Genomic DNA, 27198 nt, shown 5'->3' on the forward strand with positions numbered 1-27198 from the left:
CTGCAGAGGGGAGAGGAGGAGGAGGAGGAGTAGGGGAGATACTGACCGTGACCATGGAGCAGGAATCAGAGATGGGAGATCTCCTTGCGAGAGGTTTGGACAAAACTTAATGCCGCCAGTTTGGGTCCCTGTAGTGTCAAGGTGACAAGCACTTTGCCAGTGTTGACAATGGAGTTCCTGGGCGAGACAGAAGATGCGAGTCTGTTGGTGCATGGACACCATGCAGCAGGCAGGCTAGTCCTGGACTGCCTGCGTGTGGACGTTTAGGAGGCAGGAACGGTGCAGACAGGATCCGTTTGTCCGCAGGAAGGTGTTTGGGGTAACAGGGATGAAGGTGGTAACCGGGAGGGATGTCTCAGTGACCGCAGGGGTGAGGAGCACGGGCTTTAGATTCGGACATTAGGACGCGAATCTGATGGGACCCCGGGACACTCACCTAACGTCTCCATACCTCAGGGTCTTTATCTGCACCTTGGAGAAAAGAATCACATAGGTCACATGAAGTCAGTAACCGCCAGAGGACAACACTCAGCATGTAGCGAGAGCCTGAAAAACGGACAGTTGTTGTTAGTAGCAGTGGAAGTAGAGGTGCCAAGGCCATGCGCAGACATGAAGTGCTGGAGGGACTTTTCAAACCAAGGTAGAAGCCAGGCCTCCGTTGCCACGTGGGAAGGCCACAGGATTGGAGCCGGTTCTGTGTGCGGCTGTGAACTGAGCAGAAGGTGATCGAGAAGGCTCCTACCACCGTTGATCATAGGTCCCTCTGCTAGAGCTTTGGTCCTCTTAAAAATAACTCAGCTTTAAACCACGCTGGCGCCCAGGGACCCGAGCACGTGTGCGCCGAAGGGCAGCTGTTCAGGGACCGAGTGTCCACCACTGCCCTCTGCCCAGGACACCTTCTAGAAGGGAACGGACAGAAAGGGTGTTGTTCCCACCACGCCGCCCAGCAAGGCCACCACAGTAGTGCCCAGGTGGCCTAAACACCTCACTGACCAATGCGTCATCGCGGCACACCCCCCAGCCTGGGCTAACTGTCCTGGAACCAGGAAAAGTGCCGGCGTTCTCTTCCCAAGACGTGAGAGCTCTGAGGACTCCCGTCCACACAGAATGCAACATGGGCCAGCTCCTCGCAGAAAGCAAATAACGCTCTTTTGCTTATTTCGTGTTTTTTTGAAGGCTACATACTGCAGTACTCGGAAGATAACAGCGAGCAGTGGGGGAGTTTCCCAATCAGCCCGAGCGAACGCTCTTACCGCCTGGAAAACCTGAAATGCGGTACTTGGTACAAGTTCACGCTCACCGCCCAAAATGGAGTGGGCCCCGGGCGCATAAGTGAAATCATAGAAGCAAAAACATTGGGGAAAGGTACGTGCGCCTTCTTCGTGTTTCTGGGTGTCCTCGGTTTTCCAGATCGGAAGTGAGGGGGCGGGGGTTGGAATTGCATTTGTGTCGTGGAGTCGCATGCGTGTTTGTGTCTTTGAACTCTGTGTCGTTCCCAAGGTGGGTCTGGCTGTGTCACAGCGAAATGAGACAGATGGGCGGCCCTTACAGAATATCCTGGTTCTTTTTTTTTTTTTTCCATTTTCTCATTGGCAGTCAAAAAGAGGAGGGTCATTTGAAAATTGAGGGCTTTTGCACCAACATAAAGTGTCCAGGCTGGGCAGCCAGGAAATGTGACATTTACCCTCTGACCTTTTAGTGCAGCCCCCCTTTCTCACCCCAGGCCCCCTCTATAACTTTCCTGTTGCCTCATCACCCTGCCCTTCAGGTGAGAAGAGACTGGGATAGATCGTTAACCCTTAACGTGACATGGTTTCCTTTCTCTGAAACATGGACCCTCAAGGAGATGACCCCAAGGGAAATTGCGTTTAGCTGTACAATTGGCAGCCCTGGGATGCCAGGGAGAGGGAGGGCCGTAGCTGTAGGTGAGTGTAAGTGAGGAGGTAAAGGGAGGGTGTTTGTAGGTCTCCCTCGCATCTGAATTTTAACCCGTGGGGCGGGCTGGATGGCAGGGGAGCAAGAACCGAGAAGGCAGAGGTGCTGTTGGGACCCAGCACCTGAGTTTCAGGTAACGCGTGGTAAGGGTTCAGATGCTGAGCGATTGATTTATGCAGAAGTACATCCATGAGGTCTCTGGGCCCCAGGATGAAGCATCCGGATGGTGAGGGACACCTGCCGTTATTTCCCAAATCCAACTCTGTCTTCTTGAGTCGGGCCCACCCCTGGAAACAGGTGAGCCCGGCGGGTCCTTCGGGGCCACACAAGGGCACACACGCGTGAACGTGGCATTGTTCTTCAGGGAGCAAAAATGCACAAAAATCACCTCTGCCCACCCACGCTTCCCTCTCACACCTGGGTCATCACAGTAGGAGACAGCCCATCGGTCCACAGGGACCCCGTCGATAGCGACTCTAACTGGGACTGAGCTCCCTGCCTAGGTGGAGAGAGGAGTCCGCGGTGAATGCGCGACGCCTCCGACGGCTCTCATTCACGTACCCTGAGAGCTGACCCCCTTTGTCCCTCCTCCCGCAGAGCCCCAGTTCTCAAAGGAGCAAGACCTCTTCGCCAGCATCAACACCACCCGCGTGAGGCTGAACCTCATCGGCTGGAACGATGGCGGCTGCCCCATCACCTCCTTCACGCTCGAGTACAGGCCCTTCGGGACCACGGTCTGGACCACCGCGCAGCGGACCTCTCTCTCCAAGTCCTACATTCTGTACGACCTGCAGGAAGCCACGTGGTACGAGCTCCAGATGCGGGTGTGCAACAGCGCCGGCTGCGCGGAGAAGCAGGCCAACTTCGCCACGCTCAACTACGACGGCAGTAAGCTGGCTGGCCCCGCGCCCCGTCCTCCTCCGCGCCTCGGGACCCGCGCATGCGCTCGCCGTCTCCTGCCATCTAACATCCACCCTCGGCCCCGCCCCGAGCGGCCGCGGCCCGCCGATTCCACGGGGCTCCAGTGCCACTCCCTCCAGGGCCCTCTAGCTCACTGTACCCACATGGCTGGGGCTGCCATTCAGAAATAAGGGACCGAGGGCCAACGGGGCTGTCCTTAGGGAGTGCTGGCGCAGGAGCGACTCTCTTTGGGTTGAAGGATTCTTCGCCACGTGGTTCTGTGCCTTGTCGATGACCGTGCGCTAACACTGCTTTTGTTGTCTCCCACCCCTTCCCCACACCATCCCAATCCACATAACAGCTCTCTGTTTTGCTCTCATTAAGCCCTTAAACTGCATGTGCAAAACCCGTCGTTCATGATAAAAGAGCTTACGTTAGTCTCTGAGCAGAAGTAGAGGCACTGATGGAAATAGAACCATGTCATAGGACGCCGGTGCGCACATACGCACAAACGCACACGGGAAGTTTGCACAGGCTTTTTGAAAACCAGGTGAGGGGGGCGTCTCATGACGTTTAGTGGCCAAAAATAAACTATTGATTTTATCCTCATTTTCTACCACTGCTACTATTCAAGGACCATTTATTGATATTTGAACCCAGTGAGGCTGAAAGGCAGGCGGTCACTGGCGGGCATGTGTTGAGGGAACTTGAGAAAGTCCCCAGGACCCGCATGCAGACGCTGACCCCCACAGCCTGGCAGTGACGGGATTGGGGCTTGAACCACAGGGCAGGACCGGCTGCACTGCATCGGAAGGCTTAGGGCTCCTGGCTTAGCCCCCAGCAGTGCTGTCTGTCCCATCCTCATGGGTCCAACCAGACCACGGTGGTGGATGGCTTAGCCTAGAAAGTCTGTAGCTAAGCCAGCACCCCAGTATTTTATCTACCACCAGGCAGGCGAAGGGGTGTTTCTTCCTCTGTTTATGGGGACTTGGGAGCTTGTTTTGATTAAAGCTGTAGAACTTCCTTAGGGCTTAGGTCATGCCGTGTCCTAAGTAAAAAGGTCCATGCCCCCAAGAACCCTCAGGAATATTCAGAGGACATTAATGGGGTGCGATGCGCTGGGATCCTCACTGGGACATCTACTCCTGGACTGTCCCCCTCTGGCCCACCCAGGGCCACCCAAATTCCCTGTCCGTGGCCATTTCCCTGCAGAGTGCCCCTCGGCCAGAGTGCGGGCTCGTCTGCAGCAGGTCAGGCCTGGGCCCGTGAGTGGAGGGCAGCCCTCCAGTGGGAGCTGTCCGGGAACCAGTTACACCAGCCCGGGCCCCCCTCTGCGATGCTCGGGGCCCCACAGCCCTGGGACAGCCTGCCCAGCTCGGGGAGAGGAACCGCTCTCCTCCTGGGCCGGTGCTTCCCCGCCCTCGGTTACACGTGACGTCATTCTCAGACGCCTCATCCTGCAGACAGAGTGCTTCCGTCCCAACATGCTTCGCTCTTTGGTCCCACGAACTAAAGGACCTTGATGCTGACCAACCACTTTACTTGGTGTTTACGTCCCCCGCCCCCAAATCCTCTGCTAGCAGGTACCCATTTGGCAGCAAGTAGGATTCTCACTCGAGATGACTGACTTAACATTAATTGGCTTACAGTAATCACACTCTGACAGGCGGCTTCTCTAAACTCTGCGTAGATGCCAGAGCAACCAGTGTGCTGCGCTGGTGATGTGCGCGCAGCTAATCACTTCATTAGAAACCGTGCATGTGCAGACTCCAAAACTGTGGCTCAAGCTCAGACAGTGCTCTACAGACTTTCAATGTTTGTCATCGAAAAGTAAAAAATTTAAGGCTCTCCCTTTATCCAGGATCTTAGAGAACAATCATGAAAAAGCCCTGTGAGCTGCATTTAATTTTCTGAACTCTGAAATGATTTTATTACACTAGGACGATTTTATTACACTAAGAAATGAGAGCACGCATTTATAGTTTCCTGGCAAGCGATTACAGGTTTCTCTGAACCCGTTTTGTAGATGTAGAGCTTTAATATCCCTTTTGACACATCTGCCTGAAATATTTTCTTCATTTCTGGAAAGACGAACATTAACGATTAGCCTCACATCCATACCAGTCAGAGTTCAGATTCTTCCATTTCTTTATTGGACTCTTTCCTCTGTCATCTCCTTAGCCATGTGTTTGCTCGTCCCTGGGAAGTCTTGGTTGTGCAGGTGCATCCTCACCTGCCTCCCGCAGGTGGGCTCTGAGCATTGGCAGACTCCACTGTCCGGTCAGAAACACTACGAAGTTGCAAGAACTCTCTTCTCAGCCTTAGCAGATCACGTAGAGAAGTGGGGTTCTGTGACCCCTGCTCTGCTTACTAAATGCAGGACCACACACATGTTTGTTCAGGGGGAACGTATATCATTTCTGCACTTTTGTCTTAAATCCCTGGCTTCCTGGCCCATGTTTTACATGGAACATACCGCAGGATGGAGAGTTTTACATAAAGGAGGGTGCCAAAGGGCATGCCCCGTAAAACACAGTGAGGTCTGTGTTCGAATCTCTGCCCCACTGTATGGAGCCTCTGCGTAGAAGCAGCTTACAGTAGCTCAGACTTCAGCCTGCTTAGGTGTCCCCTTATAACACTAAATAACCTGAATGTCATAGCTCTGTTGAACAGTGTCTGGTCCATAACCAGCTTGCTTTGGGTGCCTGGATGGTTCCCCTCTGAAAAGTTGCCTGTAGCTCTTATAGCCTGAAATGAGAGTTTCCAAAGTATACTCAGTCTTATACCTATGGTTAAAGCAAATGCATAACCAAACAAAAGGGATTTTCAGCTTCTTTGAGCCAGGGCATCTGGTACAGTCTCCTTGCAGACTGTCTTCTGTGCACTTGCCAAAACTGTTGTTCCTTCTTCGATGTGCAGTTTTTCAAACAGCCTCTGCCAGTTGTGCCGTGGGTGACATTTAGGTCCACGTGAATGCATGTGGCTTTTTTAAGCATTTTGCCCAGACTTCAAGCTTCCAAGTGCCTGTTCCAAGGAGGACCTTGCAAAACGAGGTCTCTTTCAAAGAAATGCGCTTTACTCTCGGGGCAGATCCTGATCTGATGCGCTGTAGACTGAGTTCAAAGTTGTGCGGAAGAAAGGGGGGGAGCAAGTAGCTAAGTCAGCAAGAACCTAGACGAGGACTTCCTTTCATTCCCCATCACTGTGGACACCTGGGATCCCATGGCGCAACTGTTGTAACCCATCACCCCTAAAACTCTGCCATGCGTCTCCATTAGTAGCCACCTAACATCACGGCCCTGCTTTCAGGTACAATCCCTCCACTCATTAAGTCAGTCGTCCAAAGCGAGGAAGGGCTGACGACCAACGAGGGGCTCAAGATGCTGGTGACCATCTCCTGTATCCTGGTGGGGGTCCTGCTGCTCTTCGTGCTCTTGCTGGTGGTGCGGAGGAGGCGGCGGGAACAGAGGCTGAAACGGCTGAGAGGTGAGTCAAGGCCGGGCCGTTCTGCCCGCGGTCGCTCCGCTCTTGCTCCCTGTGCCAGGTCCCCCGGCTGCCGGCTCCTGCCATGTCCCTTCCGTAAGGTGACGGAGTGTTCGGGGAAAAGTCCGTCTAAATCCCAGATATCCGTAGGCAAAGAAAACCACTTTCTTCTGAGTTTTTCCACCCCACTTACCTTCATTTGCAGCCAGTCCAGCCATGCCACCAGGTAGGCCTCCTTTGAGAAGACCACCCGTCAGATGTGTTCTGGAAATGAGAACTGTTTGGTTGGCAGGACGTGGACATTGAGGGCTGATGGTTCTGGTAAAGCATTCTGGGGCAGAAAACACTCACTCGCCTGAACAGGAGTGGGAGCTGAAGCCCAGGGCGCGAGTTTCACTCTAAGGAAAAAACCCTGGACAACGGGTGGGAGTCTCGGCCAGATGCATCCACTGTTGGCAGGCGCCAGCTCTGCAGAGCTCCAGTGACGAGACTGTGTCCGGTTCTGGCCAATGGCCCTTACCTGCCCTTGCTCTGCAGTGTGAGGCCAGCACGTTCTTTCAGACACGAAACCCTGTGCTGGACAGGTGTACCTGAGTCCTTTTCTTTTTACCGTCAGGGTAATTAATGGAGCCGCCATTTGATAAAATGCGTGTTTGAGTCATTCCACATTTCCGTGTCCGTGCAGTGTGGGGCAGCGTCGTGCAGGGATCTGTATATTCTCCAAAGTGACATTTGAGGGACAAATCCGGGGTCACCCTCCTCCCCAAACACATCTGTGATAGCCCAGACTGTCATGGACATGCATGAGAAGCATCAGCCCCTCTGTTAACACTCAAATTGACCGCAGTCCAGGTACAGCCGCAGGACATGGTGATATTTCCGCCTGTCTTCATTGACCAGAGCTCTCCTCTCCGTATGACTCTTAACACATCTGACTATCAATTTGCTTCCCCTTTGCCAACAAATTAAAGTATCTGAGGTCCCCTGCACTCCATCTGCACACTTCAGCAGTCCCTCCGCTTACATCTCCTGCAGCCCGGTGGTTCTCGTGCCCCATCCATCCCATTGAAATTGCCTTCCTTACACGTGAACCACTTACCTCGTAATGTCACGGACCCTCCTTGAGTGAGTCCCACACCCCAGCCCACACCGGGTGTCTGGTGCACGAAGATGAGAAGAACCGCTGAACCCTAGCTTCAGTGCAGGTGGGGGACACATTAGCATCTACCAGCAAAAGAACAAAAAAATATCACGGATGCTCTGATGGAGCTTCAGATTTTACATGAGCACGAGACAGCGGGTGATTAATCCCCTCACTAGAGAGAGAGCTGCTTAATACAGCCCTGCAAACATATAATATTGCCCAGTATGTTGAGAGATTCAGTATAAGGTGGGCTGTGCTGGATTTCATGTACAGGGTTCAGCGCTGAAATACCAAAGGGACATTTTAATAGCCCCCTTTCCACAGCAAACAGAATCTCCCAGCCCGGACATTAGGGACAGGGACATCGTCACTGAGATGCCAGTGACAGACAGACCTAGAAGGGGGTCGGTCCTTGCGGCATGCAGGCAGCCTAGTTGCATTTAGAAGACGATAAATGGCCCACATTTTTTTAAAACCAACAGTAACATTTTCTGATTAATCATCTTTGTTTTATCACAAGGGTGCGGCAGCAAATGGGTTACACATTGAAGCATTCCTTCCCCACACTCTACCGCCCTCTGCCAAATTCACCTTTTCTTTCCTCCCCCGACCCCGAGTTGCCGCCTCCTGCCTTCCCAGCTCCTGCTTTACGTTCTTATTCTCACTCTCCTAACACTGGCCCTGACTCTTGCTGAAACATGACACCGATGGCGGGCCACACCTCCTTTATTTTGACTCTTCATAATTCCTGCAATTTAGTTACCGCTTAGCAAGGGCTCTGTCCAGAAAGTGTGCAGGGACTGACATTTCTCTTGTAGGCACCTCTACTTCCAGGCACCGCATTCTGTAGAGGGGCCTTGTAAGGGAAGCGAGACCTCACGTCGTCAAAGACCGGGGGCTTCCATCCCCCAGAATGGTTCTGTTCTCTTTGCGCCAGAGAAGAGACAGAGCCTGCACTGAGGTTTTGGGAGGGAGGAAATCACCGTGATGGCAGAGGGGAGGTGTTCACGAGGGATGCCGAGGAGCGGCCAGTCCGGAGCAGCAGCCCGCCTGGGACAAAGGCGTCTCTCTGCAGACTTGCACCTTATACGAGCTTAACAAAGGCTCCACATCAAGGGTCTGAGACGAGGGCAGCCAGGAGGCAAAGGGCCGGTACCCACGTCTGCATGCTTCCTATGGGCGAGCGTTAATGTGCACGCACAGAAACACATTCAGTTCAACAAGCCTTTATGGATTATCTGCCATCTGCCCGATGTAACATTTTTAAAACCCAATGGCAAGAACTTCATAGCCACACTGATTTATCACAAGAGTTTGACTAGGTCCTGGTGAGAGAAGATTATGCAGATTCTGTCCCGGAACTATGGACTCTGACACTAGTGGCAGTGAAGAAAATCTTATCAGGAACAGGATCATCTTCCTTTAACTGGGGAAAGTATCCCATGAAAGGACAAAGTGACTAGGAGTCCATGAAAGGCCAGGCCTTGCCCCAGAAAGACCTTCGTTAGCCCCACAGGACCCCTGAAATGTTAATTCATGACACAGAGAGAAACTGCAGGCACAGAGTTTAATGCCGTGGGTGCCTCTCCATTAAACAGAGGTCATTAGTGAAATCACCCAATTACAACCCGACCCACACAAGGCACAGATTCTGGGCCTGGGCTAGAATGAGTTCAAATATATTTACAGAGTCTACAGAAAACATTGCTTCATACAGTAATTTTTACTGTCCAAAATAAGGTCATTTCTAATAATATGTCAAATGTTGACTGAGCAACCACTGATCAGGATCAAAAATGGAAATAAGAAAATTTGCGCCCTGGCTGGCATAGCTCAGTGGATTGAGTGCGGGCTGCAAACCAAAGCATCACAGGTTCGATTCCCAGTCAGAGCATATGCCTGGGTTGGAGGCCACAGCCCCCAGCAACCGCACATTGATGTTTCTCTCTCCCTCTCTCTTTCTCCCTCCCTTCCCTCTCTGAAAATAAATAAATAAAATCTTTTAAAAAAGAGAAAAGAAAATTTGGATTATAGAAAAATACTGTGGGAGTTCCTCATAGGCACTGTTTGAGTTAGTATGTAGAGTCAACTTAAAATTGTTTGCTTTGTTTGATTGCCACAAGTGACTAAATATTTATAAACAGGTTGTGTTTTACCATATAGACAACCAACCTAGGTAGGTGAATATAACAATATGTCCTTAGAAAGAAAGACAGGAAAGAAGAAAGGAAGGGAGGGAGAATGAAAAGAAAGAAGGAAAGAAAGAGAGAGAAAGAAAAGGGAGGAAGGGAGGGAGAGAAGAAGGAGAGAAAGAAAGAAAGAAAGAAAGAGAGAGAAAGAAAGAAAGGAGAGAGAGAGAAAGAAAGAAAGAAGGAAAATGCGACTCAAGCAATTTAGCCAACCTATATTCTCCCTTCCTGAGTGCTTTACTAATTTTAGAGCACAGCACTCTCCTGAAGTCTAAATTGTCTGTAAGTGCTACATTTTTTTCAATCTATAACCTTATCCAGGAGTTCAGAAGCCACAGTTTGCTTTTAATGATGCCCTGATTTTTCTCCACTTCTAGATCTTTGAAGTACAAGGTTACAGGATGAGTCACTGGCTAGGCCAAGAATCCAAGCTGCCCCAGCCTTATAAAAAGCTGATTCCCGTGTCAAATAATCAACTCCAGGATCACTAAAAGCTTCCTCCTTTAAGGAGTTTACCCGAGAGGGTGCAAAGTTATGCTGGCACTAGCCAGCATGTGCCAAGCCAAAAAGCTATTTCCAAGGCTTCAAATTAGCTAAAGATAAAAATCAATGGATGATGTAAAATGGGACCACACTTCTGTGGCAAAGGGCCCTTATTCCCTTTACTACTTCAAACCTGTTTGGAAATGGGTTCACATTGTACAACTGACCGGTCCAGAAGGCCATTCGCAGAGACAGTGTGGTTTTGGGGTTAAGGAGTGGGTCACAAGACATCGTCATCCTTTTCTTTGTTCTAATGTGGCCTTTATCTGCTCTGCAAATGAGGTGAAAGCTCTCCTCAACTGTAAGACCAACAGTTGGCCTGAACTTGAACAATCTAAAGGGGCAGGACTGTGCATCTAGGAGCCCAAAGACACGCAGACTTGACTGCTTGGTGTGAGCGTGGAGCAGATCCATAGAGTTCCCTAGTGTGCAAGACATCCCCAAGGCAGGGTGGGCACACGTAGGTTTACAGCTGCGAGTGGGGAAAGTAATACGGTGATTAGTAAACAATAATGTGAGAGTAAACTCTGTGTTTCGCTTACTCCCAACTGCACACTTACTTCTACCCACCCTGCATTCATTAGTGAAGAAACTGGGTGTGTGCACCCTGGAGACTTCATCACCAGGCTGACAAATGTCCCAAGTGTGGTTCGGATGGGCTCAGAACTGTGCACTCCAAAGCTCTTTGGTTCTGTGTTGTGTTTTCTCCCTTCCTTCCTTCCATCCTTTTTTTTCTTTATCTTAAATTTCTTTTTAAATATATTTTATTGATTATGTTATTACAATTGTCCCATTTTCCCCCTTCACTCCCCTCCACCCTGCACACCCCCTCCCACCCACATTCCTCCACTTTAGTTCATATCCATGTGTCATACTTATAAGTTCTTTAGCCTCTACATTTTCCATCCTATTCCTTCCCTTCCCCTGTCTATTTTCTACCTACCATCTAAGCTACTTATTCTCTCTACCTTTTCCTCTTCTCTCCTCCTCTGATTGCCCTGTTACTAACTTTCCATGTGATCTCCATTTCTGTGGTTCTGTTCCTGTTCTAGTTGTTTGCTTAGTTTGTGTTTTTGTTTTAGGTGTGGTTGTTAATAATGGTGAGTTTGCTGTCATTTTACTATACATGTTTTTTATCTTTTTTTTTCTTAGATAAGTCCCTTTAACATTTTATATAATAAGGGCTTGGTGATGATGGACTCCTTTAACTTGACTTTATCTGGGAAGCACTTTATCTGCCCTTCCATTCTAAATGAAAGCTTTGCTGGATAGAACAAGCTTGGATGTAGGTCCTTGCCTTTCATGACTTGGAATACTTCTTTCCAGCCCCTTCTTGCCTGCAAGGTCTCTTTTGAGAAATCAGCTGACAGTCTTATGGGCACTCCATTATAGGTAATTGTGTCTCCCTTCTCTTGCTGCTTTTAAGATCCCCTCCTTATCTTTAATCTTGGGTAATGTAATTATGATGTGCATTGGTGTGTTCCTCCTTGGGTCCAACTTGTTTGGGACTCTCTGAGCTTCCAGGACTTCCTGGAAGTCTATTTCCTTTGCCAGATTGAGGAAGTTCTCCTTTATTATTTGTTCAAATAGCTTTTCCACTTGTTGGTCTTCCTCTTCTCCATCTGGTATCCCTATGATTCGGATATTGGAACACTTAAAGATGTCCTGGAGGTTCCTAAGACTCTCCTCATTTTTTTGAATTCTTGATTCTTCATTCTTTTCTGATTGGATGTTTCTTTCTTCCTTCTGGTCCACTCCATGAATCTGAGTTCCAGTTTCCTTCCCATCACTATTGGTTCCCTGTACATTTTCCTTTATTTCTCTTAGAGTAGCCTTCATTTTTTTCATCTAATTTGTGACCAAATTCAACCAATTCTGTGAGCATCCTGATTAGCAGTGTTTTGAACTATGCATCTAATACATTGGCTATCTCTTCATTGCTTAGTTGTATTTGTTCTGAGGCTTTGATCTGTTCTTCCATTTTGGGCCATTTATTTTTGTCTTGACGCACCTGTTACATAGTGAGGGGTGGAGCCTTAGGTGTTCACCACGGTAGGAAAACCCAGTCCCCAGGTCATGACACTATATGTGGGGGAGGGGTCCAAGAGGGAACAATGGTGCTTGCTCCTCTCTCTGTCAGATTTCATTCCCTTCCACTGCTTCCCCCAAGCAAACTGGGCCCTTCTGGTGCTGATTCCTGGGTGACTGGGTTTGTGTACATTCCAGGACCCTGTGGGTCTCTCCAACGAACTCTCCCATGAGGCTGGGAGTCTCTCCTGGCACCTCAACCCCCACAGGTATTTTCAATTTGTGTTTTGAGGCTTTATTTCCCCACACTAGAACCCTGGGTTGCATGGTCTGTCTCACTCCCCAGTTTTGCCTGGTTTATCTGTACACGAATGTGTGGACCACCCAGCCTGCCAGCTGCCTTGTGCACCCACCCCTCCACAATCCGCTGCCTCGCTGAGTCCACCAGCTGCTGCTTTACCACGACCCCTCTCCGCCCAGCCGCCCAACTCCGCCCCTCCTACCGGTCTGGATGAATGTGCCTACTTCAGCTCCTTGGTTGTCAGACTTCCACATAGTTCAATTTTCTGTCAGTTCTGGTTGTTATTTTGTTTGTAAATTCTTGTTGTCCTTATTTTGGTTGTGCAAGGAGGCACAGTGTGTCTACCTACGCCTCCATCTTGGCCAGAAGTTATCTTAAATTTCTTAATAAAATTACCCTTTTAAATCTCCAAACCTGCTCAGGCAGAGCTAAGTAAAAAGGTCCCTGTTTTAGAGAGTGGGAGCTCAGGAGCACCGAGGTGACAGAGGGTTGGGGGCAGCCAGCGGAGTGAGGACCGGAGCGCGTCCAGTGGGAGGGAGAGGGCCAGCGTCGGCCCCGGAGCTCTGTCCTGCCTCGGCGTCTGTTTGTCCGTGTTTGGACTTCACGGTTTTCTCCTACTGCAGGCACATGGGGTTTTCTTATGTGGGCGTTTACGTCGTCGTCAGTGCTTTCGAATCGGCTTGCGTTTGAACACACTGAGGACTGGAAGTCCCGTTTGTGATCTCGTCCGAGCCCAAAGGCAGGCCCATAGCCCCGTGCGCAACAGCTGCCTGAGGAGCCCCATCTCGGTCCCACAGGGGAGCAGGCACGCCTGTGGGGCGCCTTGCAAATAAGGGCCAGTGATGGATGCTATGGTGCAGGGGGAGGGCTGCCACCCCCAAACTGGCTTTTCGTCTTTCCGGATGTGTGCGAGCGACTGTCCAGTCGAGGTGTTAGCTGGAGCATGTCCCATTTTACCTAATTAGCGCTTGGGAAATGAAAATGTTACCCTGTGGCTGTGAACAAGAAAGCCCTTTTCGTTTAAAGAAACATTTGAGCGCGTACAATGTGAGGCGACCCAGACTCGACGCCGGCGCTGTGCGGCGCTGGGGGCGGGCCGCACCCTCCCCCCGCCGCAGCACCTTCCAGCCGCGTGCTCAGCCAGGGTGGGGTGACTGCCCCCGGGCTGCGTGAAGAACACGGGGATGAGGGCGACCACGCTGGGATGCTCTTGACTCAACGGGGGGCGCCTCTCCCGAAGAGCTGCCTCAGCCACGAACTAATCAACAACACAGTCCTAGCCTCGTCTTCCTCTTCCTAACACCGTGCTCTGCGCGCTCTTATTTCATCTCTAAATAGCTATGCTGAAAGGTCGTGAATAGCCCTGACGTTATTCTGCCCTGTTTGCGGACACGAAAACTGGAGGGAACTTGTCCACACTTACCCATCGGTGAGGGCAGAGCTCGGGGAGCCCCAAGCCGGTGTCACCTGCCCCAGCGCTCTCTCCGTGAAACTTCTTCAGACTTCGGAATGTTCATTCGAGAAAGAAAGAGTCTGTTCCATCCATATTAAGTTAGCTTAAAAAGATTAATCGATGAATTGGAGGATCAAAAGATGTTTTAACAGAGTATCAATAGCTACTTTGTCATTTTATTTTCGCCCATCAAAAATACTTGGTTTATTTCTCTTTTTATCTGTATATTTACAAGCCCCTCAGTCTTCCCCAATATTAAACAAAAAAAAGAAGAATTCCTTCTAGTTGGCATATCTTCAACCTTCTGCCCCTCGCTCAACCCCTTTCCCCCTTTGAATTCTTGGGCAAGGGTTCTGTACTCAGCTACCTGCCTCTCCGTGACTCCCACACCCAAATGACACTCCCCTCCCAAAGGCAGATGACCAATCAGCCACCTTCTGATCACCAACCTCCCCTTTCCAGTATAATTTTCTAGGCCTCTTCATGCATTTGGGGTGTTAGCAAATGGTCCTTTTGAAACTCTGTCCTCCCTCGTCCGAGCACCCCTGACTTTTCTGCTGGTGTTTCTCCATCACGCCCCAGCCCCAGACAGTGGGGACCCGGAGTCAAGGGCAGATATGCAGGAGCAGCAAGGGGCTGGGAGAAAGGGGTCACAAAGTCTGAACTTCATGCGGAGCTGACAATTGTGAAAAACGCGACAGGCAACGTAAAAGGCTATTCGGCCGTGCTGGGCAAGAAGAGGCTTCGGATGGTGTATTCGTGTTAACAGACAGCAGGTAGCGACGTCAGCTCTGTTTTGACGTGCCCCAGGAGGAGTGCTAGTGAGGCCAGAGCATGGGGACCAGAATCACGGGAGACGGAAGGAAGGGAGGGAGGGACAGGGGAAACTCAGATTGCTTAAAAAAATAATCAGAGTCCCTGCTTATTTAAATTGATTTTTTTTCCAATCCTACTATGTTCTAGTCATTATTGGGCGAGAGGAAGGGATTATTTTAGAAAAAATAGTATTTCTAAACCGTTGCTGGTAGGGGAGGCAAAACATGTTTACAATGAATTCTAAGACAATTGCAAAATGATAAGCAAGAGAGTGGACACCAATCACTGCTATGGTGATCCATGGAAGGGAAAGATACTGTCCCCACTGGAAAGATTAAGGCAGAGGCCATGGGGTTCTGGTCTGTAGACCCCCACACCCTAATGCTGTATGATTCTGAATGAGATTGTTGTAGACACACTCCCTCGGCCTTTGTGGGTAATCTGTGAACGATCAAATTAGAGGTGCTAGAAAACAGTTATACTCCACACCCATTTTCAAAGATCATAAATTCTAGAGATGAGAGATGGAAATAAATTAGTTTAGCTCATACGAAGGATAGTTTGTGAGCAGCCGGGAAATGATAGCCATCACCAGAGGCCCGACAAAGCCCGTTTGCATTCTGACAGGGCTGAGTGATGGGGGCCCTGGGCTGTGGCTGCAATAGAGGCAGGCTGGGCTGATCTTGAGTTGGCGCTAACCCAGGTGGGACAGAATCCAAGCTGTAAAAGATTTGGAAAGGCTGGAGCCAAGGAGGTAACATTGCTAGGGATATTTGTAAAGTCTTCTATATACACAGTGAAAATTCATTTGCAACACCTGTGATGAACATTGGGTTCTCGATGGTACGTGAGAAGGAGGATCTCAAAAAAAAAAATTACCCGTTTCTGTGCTCAGCCTCATTTAATGAAGGAGAATAAGAAATCACAGGTCTTCCATAGAGAAGAGTCCCAGGTAGAGAACTGCCTAGAAATTATGCCATCCGGAGAGTGGTCGGGAAGGTTCGAGAATTCAGCCTAGAAAAGAAAGTAGACGCAAAGAAGGGGACATGGCAGCTCCAGGGACATATCCAAGTGCCTTGTAGATGGTTCCAGAAGGTGGTGATGGCCTTGGAGGAACACAGTGTCCAGGCTCTCTGCAGAGACTGCAAGAGTAAGAAGCTCAGAGGGAGGGGTGGGGGTCAGAAGTGAGAGCCCGCAGAGCTGGACAGAGAGCTGGGACCGTCACACGAGGGCTGGGCCCCTGTGCTGAGAAGTCTCCTGGGCAGGGAGGCTCCTCTGAGAGTTTTGAAGCACAGGTGTGACACAGTAGAGGCCGTGTCTCGGACCTTCCTGCAGGGTGGATGTCACTTGGCGAGCAGACAGCCTGGAGCTGGGGAGACCAGGCCGGGAGGGTTGACTAGTAAAGGAGGTTTGGACTAAGGAGACGGAACAAAGCAATGGCCCCGTGCAGACAAGCTGAGGTGGGAGAGAAACACAGACTCGATAGGCAGGTCAGTTCTGGGAGCAGGAAGTGGGGCGAGTACGCACGGTGCATGCGTGGGCCCCTGCCGGGGGCTCCGGTGGCCCAGCTCACGTCCACATTTACCCAAGACACTGGGGAAGGGGTTCAAACACTGATTAGGAGGCTGATTGGAAAATCCTTTAATGCTTGTAAGACTCTATGAGTCCATGATTTTTTTTTAAATTGCCTAACTTGTCCCAGATTCCCTTCTTACTCCTATACAGAAGTGTGTCCCAGAGTCTCCCATCTCTTTCCAGTGTCCCTGCATGAACACGAATGAGACCCTGAGCCTCACCTCAACCTGACACCTTCCCCCAAACCGATTCCAAATCCGCCTTGAACAGCTTCACCTAATGCCCCCAGCTCGCTTGCATGTACGGAGAGCTCCACCGTGCCTGAGGCCAAAGACCTCAGCCGCCACCCAACTGCTGCTCCAGAGCACTTGCACCTCCCCGCCTCCCCTCTGCCCTCCTCCCACCCCTCCCCTCGGGCCAGCTACAAGCTTCCAGATTATATTCAGTAATGAGCGGTCCCATCCCCCGAGCCCCTCAATGTCGTCACCCCCTACACTTCACGGCCACACCTGGAAATTGCTCTGTCCTGTCCGACTGGCCGGCCCCTTGCTGCACAGCTGGAAGGCATGCTAACCCGGGGCCACGGGGCACGCTCCCCCCCATTCCCGTCTGTGCTCCGCGAGCTTCCTGCTCCCCTGAAGATGGGGACAGTCTTGAACCCTTCCAGACTCAATCAGCCTGAGACGTTGCCCTCCTGGGCTCGTTTCCATCAGTCAGCCGACACTTGGCACCGGCTCCTCCGTGTGTCCCTGAACTCACGACACCTATCCCTCTTTATGTGTAAAGGCCTTAAGGACAGTGATGAAAGAGGAATTTCAACCAACAGACGTTGCTTACGAGTTCCCACTCGGCTGCAGCCAATGACTGAATGTATCTCGGTCCCAGGTTGCCGAGTAAGGACACAACTCCCAGGCGGGGACTGGTGCAGGGGACACACACTCGCAGTCCTAAAGGAACCGGCACAATGCAGATTCCCAGTACAACTGGGAGCCCAGCCCACCCCGTGCCCACTCTCCAGAAGCCATTCACACGCCGTCCCCGAAGGCAACGGGTGCTTAAAACTCCAGCAGAACTTCCCATAGATGAACTCATGGAAGAACTGAATCTCCATGAGTATAATGATTCTCGCACTATCAGAAGAAAGCGGGAGGAGTGGCTAAGACTTAAAAAGAAGGGATGTGCTCTAAGATGACGGGCAGAGGGAAGGGAGACCGAAATGGCTTTGAGCGCCTCTGCCTGGGGACCCGCTCAAACCCAGCGGAGATTTTGCAGACAGGACAACTCCCAGGGAGAGCCCGTCAGTACTGGAGAGGAGCTGTGTTCTCACCTGTCCGACACTGCAGTTCCTTAGCACGCTGATATTTTTATTAAAGTCACAGGAATAGAAAAGAAAAAATGACAAGCAAAAGCAGGAAAGCAGGTCTCTTTTGAAGACATGTGGATCCGAGTTACCTTCAAATTGGGAACGGAAGTATGATGTTTACGTCTTGGGATTTTTCCCTCTTTTTTTAGCGTGTTGAACTAGCCACTGCTCGGTTGTTACATAGAGCTAATTATTCCCACGCTTCTGGCATTTTGCATATATATTTACTTTGCAAGTGTTAAATCATTCAGGAAGGGAAGGAACTCATCATGTTTACTTTGTCTGTGCGGATAAATATAAAGGCATGAGCTGGGAAACTCAGTGCTGCTTGGCTTCCTCGGCTTCGCCAGATGGGTGGGGTGGGAGGGAGCCGCTTCCTTTCCCAGACTGAGCCCATCTGTGCACGCACCCGGGGCCCTGGTGCGAGGCTGCAGCGGGCGGGAACTGGCGCGGCTGGCTCCAGGCGCGGAGCTCCGGTTCCTGGGGGGGGGGGGGCACCTGCGTGCGGTGGCCCCTGCGACCATCCTCGCCTCTCAGGAGCAGTGCGCTCCTCCCCAGCGTGAAAACGGTTGCGTTCGGAGGTCACCCCCAAGAGATAAAAGGTGGATAAAAATGCTCCCATACGCCTATTTCTTCACTGTACAACCAGTTACACTGCCAGCGAAATTCTTTTCCAGAAAGTTCTGTTCATTGAACACAATGGTGAACATGAAGACCTTCTTAGACAGCAATGAGAGAAAAACAAAAGGAAGGCTTTTGTGTCTTCAGAAAGAAAACATTCTTGCTTTACAGGAGAACATATATAAAAAGAACAAATTGCATTTTAAGGAGAATGGAAATTTCAAAGCACTGTCATCGAAAGAGTGTAATTGCTTTTCTACATCATTTCTAGGCAGGATTACTTTGGTCAGAAGTGGTAATGAGGTCTTGGTAAACAGTGTCCTCAGAGAAAAAGATTTAAAGGAAAAATTTGTTTCCGAGTTTGAAATAAGCATCTAAGTTTCCAGACAGTGATAGGCCAATTATACAATTCTTTATTCAACCCAAGAGACTCACCACTCTGAGGTAATGCCTTTTTAAATGATCTATGGTGCCAGAAGCTTTGTAATTTTCATATTTAGATAATAAAAGTGGTACAATTTACATTACATAAATGAATTACTTTCAAAATGTTAATTTTCTGACTACCAAAAATAAAGTTGGGTTTTGTAAAAGTGGCAAATAAATAAGTTGTAATAAAACTCCTAATAGGGGTCTCAGAATTTATATGGCCCTAGAGTAGTAGTATGTTCATTTTGTAATTTAAAAATATGTATAGTAATTTAGATAGATAGATAGATCCCATGTAGAAGAAATATAAAAAAACCCACTAACCTTTTGGTAATTAGTAGTGATATGGGTATATACTTATTTTTCAGAATGACTATTGTCACCTGACTCTGTAGAATATTGACCATAAATGCCTAGGTAACTGTTAATGGGTCGTTTGTCATGTACTAACGTCACCTTTCTCTCCACAGATGCCAAGAGTCTAGCCGAAATGCTCATGAGGTGAGTAAATGATACCCATTCCAGGTATCATGCTTAAAAGAACAAGTTACCACTTCCCTGCGTGTTTTTCTAATGATGCATTCTTTTCAACATATAATGTCCATTTTACATGCTAACACATAGCACATAGTATGCTTTTACACGTGCCGTAGGTAGTTTTCTCACTGACTAGACTGAACCAACAGAATGTTTCCCGTTAAACTGGGAATAAAAAAGCCGCATACTAAGTGAGTAGCTTTGGTTTTGCTCCCGCCCAAATACACCACCGTTGGGGTCAAGCCCTCTTCCTGAGAGAGTTAGCAAGCCAACTGCGAAGGGCAAAGCACAGAAGGAAATGTCTGGCACCCAGTGCCCCTCTGAGGCAACGGGCTGATCAAGGGAGATTCTCCGTGGCCTCAGTTCGCACGGCACCTTCAGCCCCCGCACTCCCCACCAGCAGGGGGCGCTCACCAACTTCCGCTGTGAATATCGGGTCGCGTCCTGCCCGGGAGGTCAAGGCCTATGTCAGGACCATGTCGGCACTGCCCAGCCCTGCACTTGCCGTGCCCCCTGCTGCTGAGTAGATGGGTGACTACGGCTGGTGGAATACATGAGTGTTCACAGCCATAGAACACATCCCAGTGTTTGCATTTTAAACCTTTCGTATGGTAATAATTAAACCACGAGTGGAAAAGGGTACTCCAAGTCTAAGAAACAAATAAGGACAATGTCAGGGACCCTGGTGGTGAACTTGATGTTGCTCTTTTAGGATGCCTCACATAGAAAAGAGGAGGGATGCGGGGTCTCTTCCCACTCCCCATCCCACCACCGTTGGCTTTCATGTTCTCCCCATCTTTGCATATACAATTAGTACTTTTTGGTTTTTCTCAGAGAGCCCATGCCCCGAAAGACCTAAGGTCAAGGTGGACTAGCGTGGGCCCATGGATTACATTTCCCACAGACATCTTTGTATGGCCACGCCATGTATTAAAGCCATGTGAGCTGTAGGTAAAGGATGCGGAGGAATCAAAGATAATTCTGAAATACTTGGTGTGAGCAAGTAGATGAATATCGGTGCCATTTGCCAAGATTAGGAAGATAAACCCAGAATATGGACTTTTTTGTGGGGTCAGGGAGGCAGGGTCGTTGATGAGAAGGAAAAGGTCAGTATGGGTCATGCTGAATTTGGGATGCTTCTTAAGCAGCCAGGGAAAGTGCCAAATGGCCGGTAGCCAGGATCTGGAGCTCAGAGGAGAATTCAGGAGTGCCAATGGCCTGTAAACTGTCTCCTTCATGACGAGTGTCCAACCACATCCCACGAGCTCAAACTTGCGTGAGCAGATTACGCAAATGTATGCATAACGCCTTAAATACACATGCTTGTGGAAGTCTGCACTTGTTTGCTGAGCGAGTGTGAGGGCATTTCTGTGGTCACAGGGAAGCACCCAGACACGCGTGCCCCGGTGCTGAGCCGACCTCACAGAACATCGGGAAACCCGACAAGCCACAGCTATTTGATTTCAACAACTGAGCTACTTCATAACATAAATGTTCTCACGTAGAGCCTAGAAATATAAATGTATTGGTGACATTTAGGAATCAAGAGATCTCGCACAAAATTCTGGCTTTCTGACTTTTGAAAACACTTTGGCCACGCTGGGCACAGCCTCCCCGACAATGGCGGGCCGGGCCTGAGTCCAGGGCCCCCGTCAGACCACACGGGGCTCTGGCGCAGCCCAGCGGGGCCCTGCCCCTCTCCCCCGCTCTCGTCCACTTGGCCGATGTGGGCCCCAGCCTGGCTGCTGCCGCACTCTGGCCACTGCCTCCCTCCCGTCCCAAACCGCAGACCACGCCTGTGTCCAAAGCCCGAGACGCCGGCGCCTGCTTTCTGACTTGTTCAGGGAAAGTTCTAGTTGGGATGATTTGGTATTTATTAGCTTCTCTGCTGTCCTAGAATGCATCCCTCCCCCTTCTCATTAGCCCCAAGCAAGACATCAGAAAGCATCTTCCTCGTTAATAGGGCAATTACTGTGGTTGAAAGACCACCTGTTGATGTGAGCAGGAGTTAATCACGGTATTATTCCCAGTTGACCGTGGCCAACATAAAATTAGGAACACTGAAACTAGGAATCACTCCCAATTTAGGGAGTTGAGGTAGTTTTCCTGCAAAGGGTGAATGTGGTTGAAAGGGAAGAGAACTGCCCAGCGCCTCAAATAAGGAGATTTGTATGGGATTGGTCCAGAAGGAAAAGCAACGCTTTGAATCATGCAGTGTCCATTCAGTCTGGATTAGGCAGGTTCACAGACCAGGCAACAACAGACCTGTCACCTGCCTGGTGAGTCTACGGCCAACCATATTTCAACGGAGGCTGCAGAAGTCTGGGCAAGTCGCATGCACTGGTGCAGAGAAGGTCACAAAATTGCTGCCCCTGATTTTTCGCTGCTGCTTTCTTGGGAAGTTGGGGATTTAGCAAGCTTGCACAGTGAGGACACAGAACCACACACCTGCATTCGAGGCCCGGTTCTGCCACCAGCTGTTTTGGTGATCTTGGGTTTGCCATTTGCCTTCTCTGTGTCCAACTTCCCTTACCTAAAAATAGCAGTGCAAGTTGCTCTGAGCTTCATCATCTGTGATCTTGGTGCAGGTAACAGGTACCTTCCAACTGTGTCTCGCACCAAGAAGTCTCTGTGTATTTCAGCAGGGTTCACTGTCCCAGGGCCAGACAGGCAGAGGTGACTGGGGGACAGACATAGACCACCTGGAGGCCTCCAGGGGTCCCTCGACATGCCACCATCTCCCATCCCTGTTCATGCCCCGGAACACTCATCCACTTCACCCCAACCAGTCACCCCAGAGAAGGGAGCGAAAAGAGACCTCACCCACCACACCCGGATGGAAGGGGGTTTCCTTTTATATGATGAGGGCAGAAATAATTTTTTGAGAAATACCAGTCTTCTAAGGGGGAGAGGGGCCAACCTTAAGCCACGTGATTATTGTCCGAGGACAGATACGAGTAAGTGCTAGTTGTGAGCAGAGAAGGGCTCACACAGAGAGTTTAAATGAGTTCAGTGTTCTTGATGTTCACATTTTTATGCACATTGTGGAAAAGGCCCACCCAACTATTGAAATGCCACCTGATTCTGACAGCCCCGGTTATTTTATACGTACAGATTGTTCCACATCATGTGAGGATGATGGGCAGACATATTCATCAGTATTTTTCTCCACAAAGCTTAAGGAAATAGCGAAACTCTGAGTTGTAACAACTCTTGAGTTGTAACAACTGCAAGTAGCTTATTGGCTCAGCCCAGCAATGCCGTCCCCTGTGGACCGGCGTGAGCCCTCTGTGATTTTCATCAGACAACCAGGGGGCAGGTGGACAGTGGCAGATTATGGCTCAGTAATAACTAATATATTTAGCATGGCCCTGTATTATATAAAAGATGCACTTTTGTCTCAATGAAAATATTCAGCGTCTTGTTTTAGGTCCCGAATGAGAATTCTTCAAACAGCGTGTTTGTAGGTGGGCTGCAGTTCCAATGACCGAGTGTTGTCATTTTTTGGAGAACCAGCCTTCATACAACAATAGATTATAAGATATGGCAGCAAAGATTAAAATAAAGAAGCAATGTAGCTGGGACCTAGTAAGTCATCCGGAGTGAAAATGTTATGGTCCTTAAGCAAAGCTTCCGGGAGCCGCACTCAGCTCGCATGGTACCCTCGAGACGACATGATCGTCAGTAACCTCCCACGAGTATTTAGTGAGCACCTACTTAGGCCACATACCGTTCTAAGTTTGAGGGAGGTACAGAGAACAGAACAGATGCAAACATCCCTTGCAGAGTTTGTATTCCCATGGGAAAGATGGGTAATAGATAAGCCAATTAAATATGTGCCAGGGAATGCTGAGGGCTAAGGGGACCAGAGTAAGCAGAGAATGGGGAGGGATGCGGAGAGAGGAAGCCTGAGTTCCCTCCACTCCCCCGGGGCCAACCCGGCTCCTCTGAAAGGATGGCGGGAGGGAGGGAGCCACCTGGGCACTGGGCTGGGGTGGGACGTAGAGTGTTCTCGGCAAAGGGACCATGAATGCAAAGGGAGGGAGGAATAATTGGCCCCCTGAATCTCCAGGTTTATTGGTATGTTTTTGGCTTTTGGTTTTTGGTTTTTTTCCCCTGGTTTGCAGGGCTTTTAAAGCAACAGCCCTGAGAGGGGGCATTTCCCTCCAGCTTTGACTGTCCTCGTGCGCACATTGTAGCCACGGACCGAGTCTGTGTCCGCTGCAGCACAGTCACTCGGCCAGCTCGCTGCGCCAGTCTGACAACGGGCCCCTCCTTGTGAAGTTCGGCCTGCGCCCGGGCCGGTTGCTGGTTCGCAGAGCAGCCGCTGACTGCCTCCTAGCTATCGGAGATGGGCAGCAGGACGGGCTCACGCTTCTATTTTTGGTACAAAGACAAGCTCAAGTTCCTAGTGAAGTTTCTAAACAGGCCCTTCCGATACTCACAGCGGAGCAGCGCCTGGATGTTTGGGGGGGAAAGAGAGCTTGTCTAAGCATGACGTACCTGCAGCCCCCAGGCCACCACAGTGCCCTTGGTTTTATATGAGTATTTGAATCCTTGTTTTAAAAAACATACCCTCACATAAAGTGAGAACCTACTTAGGTAAATAACTTAAAAGAATGTACAGACCTTGCAAAAAAAATTCAGGCCAAAACGTTTGAATCCGACTCTGCGTAATTAGCATAATCTAGCTACATAACCCAGTTACTCAGCTGTGGAGCAAGAAATCTGGTTCAAGATCAAGTCCTAGGTAGGAATGCTGCACGCTGTAGAAGCTGTCATTTTCTTGGGTTGTTTTGTGCACATGCAAATGAAAAAAAAAGGGCCATTAAAAATATTCAGGATATTAGCACAGACTTCCCCATGCCAAGGTCTAAGGGGCCTCTTGAGTGGACTTGACCTTCAGAAAATAAATATTCCTTCAACCACAGGGTGCAAGAGTCCTCAGGGACAAGGAAGGGTGTGGGACTTCTGGTGAGGCTTGCTTAGAACGAAAAGCACTGGGAAGGCAGAATGGGGTCCCCTTTACTCTCCATTAGCTGTCACTAACTCGTCGTGGAGGGGACTAGGTTGCAGAAGTCATTCTCAGAACAGACCTTGACGATCACTGAGCTGGATGCGATAGATTATCTATCACACCGATCGGGTCGTCTGAATGACCACTGCTCCGGAAAGGTGTTTTAGGGAACACTACTTTAAACGTCCGCCCAATGCTTACAATTCTGCAGAGACCGAGCATCTGCTCTCCTAACTCAGATTGCTAATGAAAGCCTTTAGCACCTTTTTTGTATCTTTGTGTAGCACGCAGATTTTCGTTTGCCCCAGGCTTTAACTGAATTTGATTATAACATGCTACTCTTTTTTACTTACTTTCAGCAGACAGCTCACTCTAAGAGTAATTTTCTGGCACACCAATTTTGAGACAAATTCTTACAGTAATTGTGTGGGGGTTTTTTTCCTATCCTTAAATGCAATATTGGTTAGGAACATGGAACCCGTGCGAGGGAAGCTAACAAGGCGCATGATTTGTTACCAGAACAAAAATCAAACCACACCAGCTCTAACCGCAAACCCATCAGCAAAACCCCATCCAGGGAACAGCTGGTCCCCTTCTCCCTCCCTGGCTGTCAGTGGATGAGCTCACGTCTGACAAATAAAAATGTTGGTTTAAAAATCACTTTTTTTGTTGTTGTTCCACTTAACTTTTATAGAAGAAATGGGAAATTCCAAAGGTTCTATTGATAGATACAGAACCAATCTCTACTGGCAACTGGTAATTTCTGAACCTTACAACTGACTCCTGAAATTTAACAAGAACAAGTATCGTTTGAATGAAGGAAAAATTCTTCTGGCACGTGCTTCCTCCCCCTTCCTCCCCACAAGGCATTCAAGTAATGACATAAGAAACCAAGTCGATGCACAAGCCCACGTGGGCACAGTGTAACACTGACTGTATCTGTTAATGCCTCCCTCCTGTCTTGCCCCCAGTAAGAACACCCGGACCTCAGACACCCTGAGCAAGCAACAGCAGACCCTGCGGATGCACATCGACATACCCAGGGCTCAGCTTCTGATCGAGGAGAGAGACACGATGGAGACCATTGGTAAGGCGGCGCGTTCGAGACCCGATGGCGTGGCTGCCACAGCCACACCACCCACCCTCCGCCCGCGCAGTGGGGTGTGGGAAATACTAGATGTGAGAACATCTTGAATGCAACACAGGCAACGAAGTTAGAGGGCAGAGAACTGTTATGGAGGAGAATAACAAGTGCCAGCAGATGTGGGGGGGGGGGGGGAGTGAACTTGTGTGTACCTCAGAGGTCGCCCGAGGGAGGAGTTCCCCAGCTGTGATCCCCTGGGGGTGTTTCAGTCCACTCTGGAGGGGCTGTTGCGGCCTCTCCCTCGAACAAGCACCTGCAGCCAAATGCACCTGGGAGGGTGACACTCCGGAGCCCTGCGTCGGAAGCCCGCTCTGCTCTCCTCGGCAACCCCGTTGAGGCCTGCAGTAAAGACAGTGTTCAAACGCTGCACCTAACAAAGACGTGTTTGCACGGGACTTCTTTTCTCCACCCCCGGCACCTCAGACGTGTTCTAGAAGGTTTCTTCACGGTGCTCTCAGGAATCGCCCAGCTCCCTCGTCCCACGATGGCAAAACACACACCTGGGAAGCTTTTGAGACTTGTTTGTCCAGAGCCCGGGGGTCTCAACTACTTCCGGCCTCGTCCCAGTCCAAGCCCACCCTCCCACACTGACCGCCTAGGTGGTTGTATTTGCTCCAGAATCCGAGACTTCGTATTCCCGCACAGTAATGGTGGGAAGAATAGCTCCTACTCACTGAGGGCTCTCTAAGTGTCATGGACTTCTACAAGCACTTCATGGGCATTATTTAATTTGTCCCTCCCAAACAACACAGGAAAAGGTACTGGCCAGTCACTGGGGTACAGAGAGGTTACACAGCTTGCAAGGTCACACAGATGGGTAAGAGCAGAAGCTGGGTGGGGCCCCCGCCGGCCACCTGCTTTCACAGCCACAGGCTACTTCCCAGAGCCCCGTGCCTTAGAAGTACCACTGAGCTTTCCAGTAGCCATGGAAACGGACTCCAAGGCAGGTTGCAGAGGCTGTTTCTTTTCAAACTTCGCTCTGTGTTTGTTCTGGACAGTGTTTGCTGCCGGCACTCTCTCCCAGGGCAACCCCTTCCTGTGGCTTAGCTGCAACTGCTCAACTCCTGGCACTTACCCTAGATCCCCTCCAGCCACAAAGGCAGTGGTGCATGGCCAGGTCGGCAGGATACCCCCATCGCCCCTGCCTCTGCCCTGGTTTATGCTCTTCTAATACAACGGCAGAGATGTCTTGACCTGATGGCTCATCGGTTCTGAGGTCTGGACTGCCCTGGCTGGATTCAGGTTTGGTCTGGGCGCACCAGCACTTGGGGAAGGTTGGTCCAGTCCAATATGGCTTTGGATCAACCAAGTTTAGGTGAATACGACTCACTTTGTCTGAGGGGTGGCTACTCATCCCGCCACACACACGGTTTTATTAGTTTGCTCACAACAGGATAAGGCACCATGTTTGATTTGTTAATAATGCCACCAGTGGCTGTTAAAAAAGGCAGGTGGGCGGAGCCTGGGAGGGGCGGAGCCTCCCAGCGATGTGCCCCTGCCGGCCCAACCCTGAGAGAGAGCCGCCCCTGCCCGTCATTTCTCTGTTTGCATCACATTCCTTGCAGGATCATCTGTCACCAAAAGTCACTTCCCTCCTGGTGGTGCTGACCGCCGGTCGATCGCATTTTCTAATTACTGAGGAAGTAGACATACGATGCTCTAAAACGCTCTGGGCTCAGGCGACAAGAGTCCAATATGGAAGTGCCATTAATTCCCGCCC

General features: G+C 50.1%; 1 protein-coding gene across 1 annotated transcript in view; it reads left to right on the forward strand.

Moving 5' to 3' along the window:
* The window catches only part of DSCAM (DS cell adhesion molecule), a 542830-nt gene that overhangs the window by 490317 nt on the left and 25315 nt on the right, over positions 1-27198 (forward strand). Inside the window, exons 26-30 of the mRNA XM_045852387.1 lie at positions 1177-1365; positions 2533-2823; positions 6145-6321; positions 19251-19281; positions 25306-25421. Coding sequence (XP_045708343.1) covers positions 1177-1365; positions 2533-2823; positions 6145-6321; positions 19251-19281; positions 25306-25421 — 804 coding nt within the window. The remainder of the gene's footprint in view (positions 1-1176; positions 1366-2532; positions 2824-6144; positions 6322-19250; positions 19282-25305; positions 25422-27198) is intronic.

The sequence above is a fragment of the Phyllostomus hastatus genome, unplaced genomic scaffold, assembly GCF_019186645.2.
Source record: "Phyllostomus hastatus isolate PE091 unplaced genomic scaffold, TTU_PhHast_1.1 phas_contig_948, whole genome shotgun sequence".
Classification (NCBI taxonomy): Eukaryota; Metazoa; Chordata; class Mammalia; order Chiroptera; family Phyllostomidae; genus Phyllostomus; species Phyllostomus hastatus.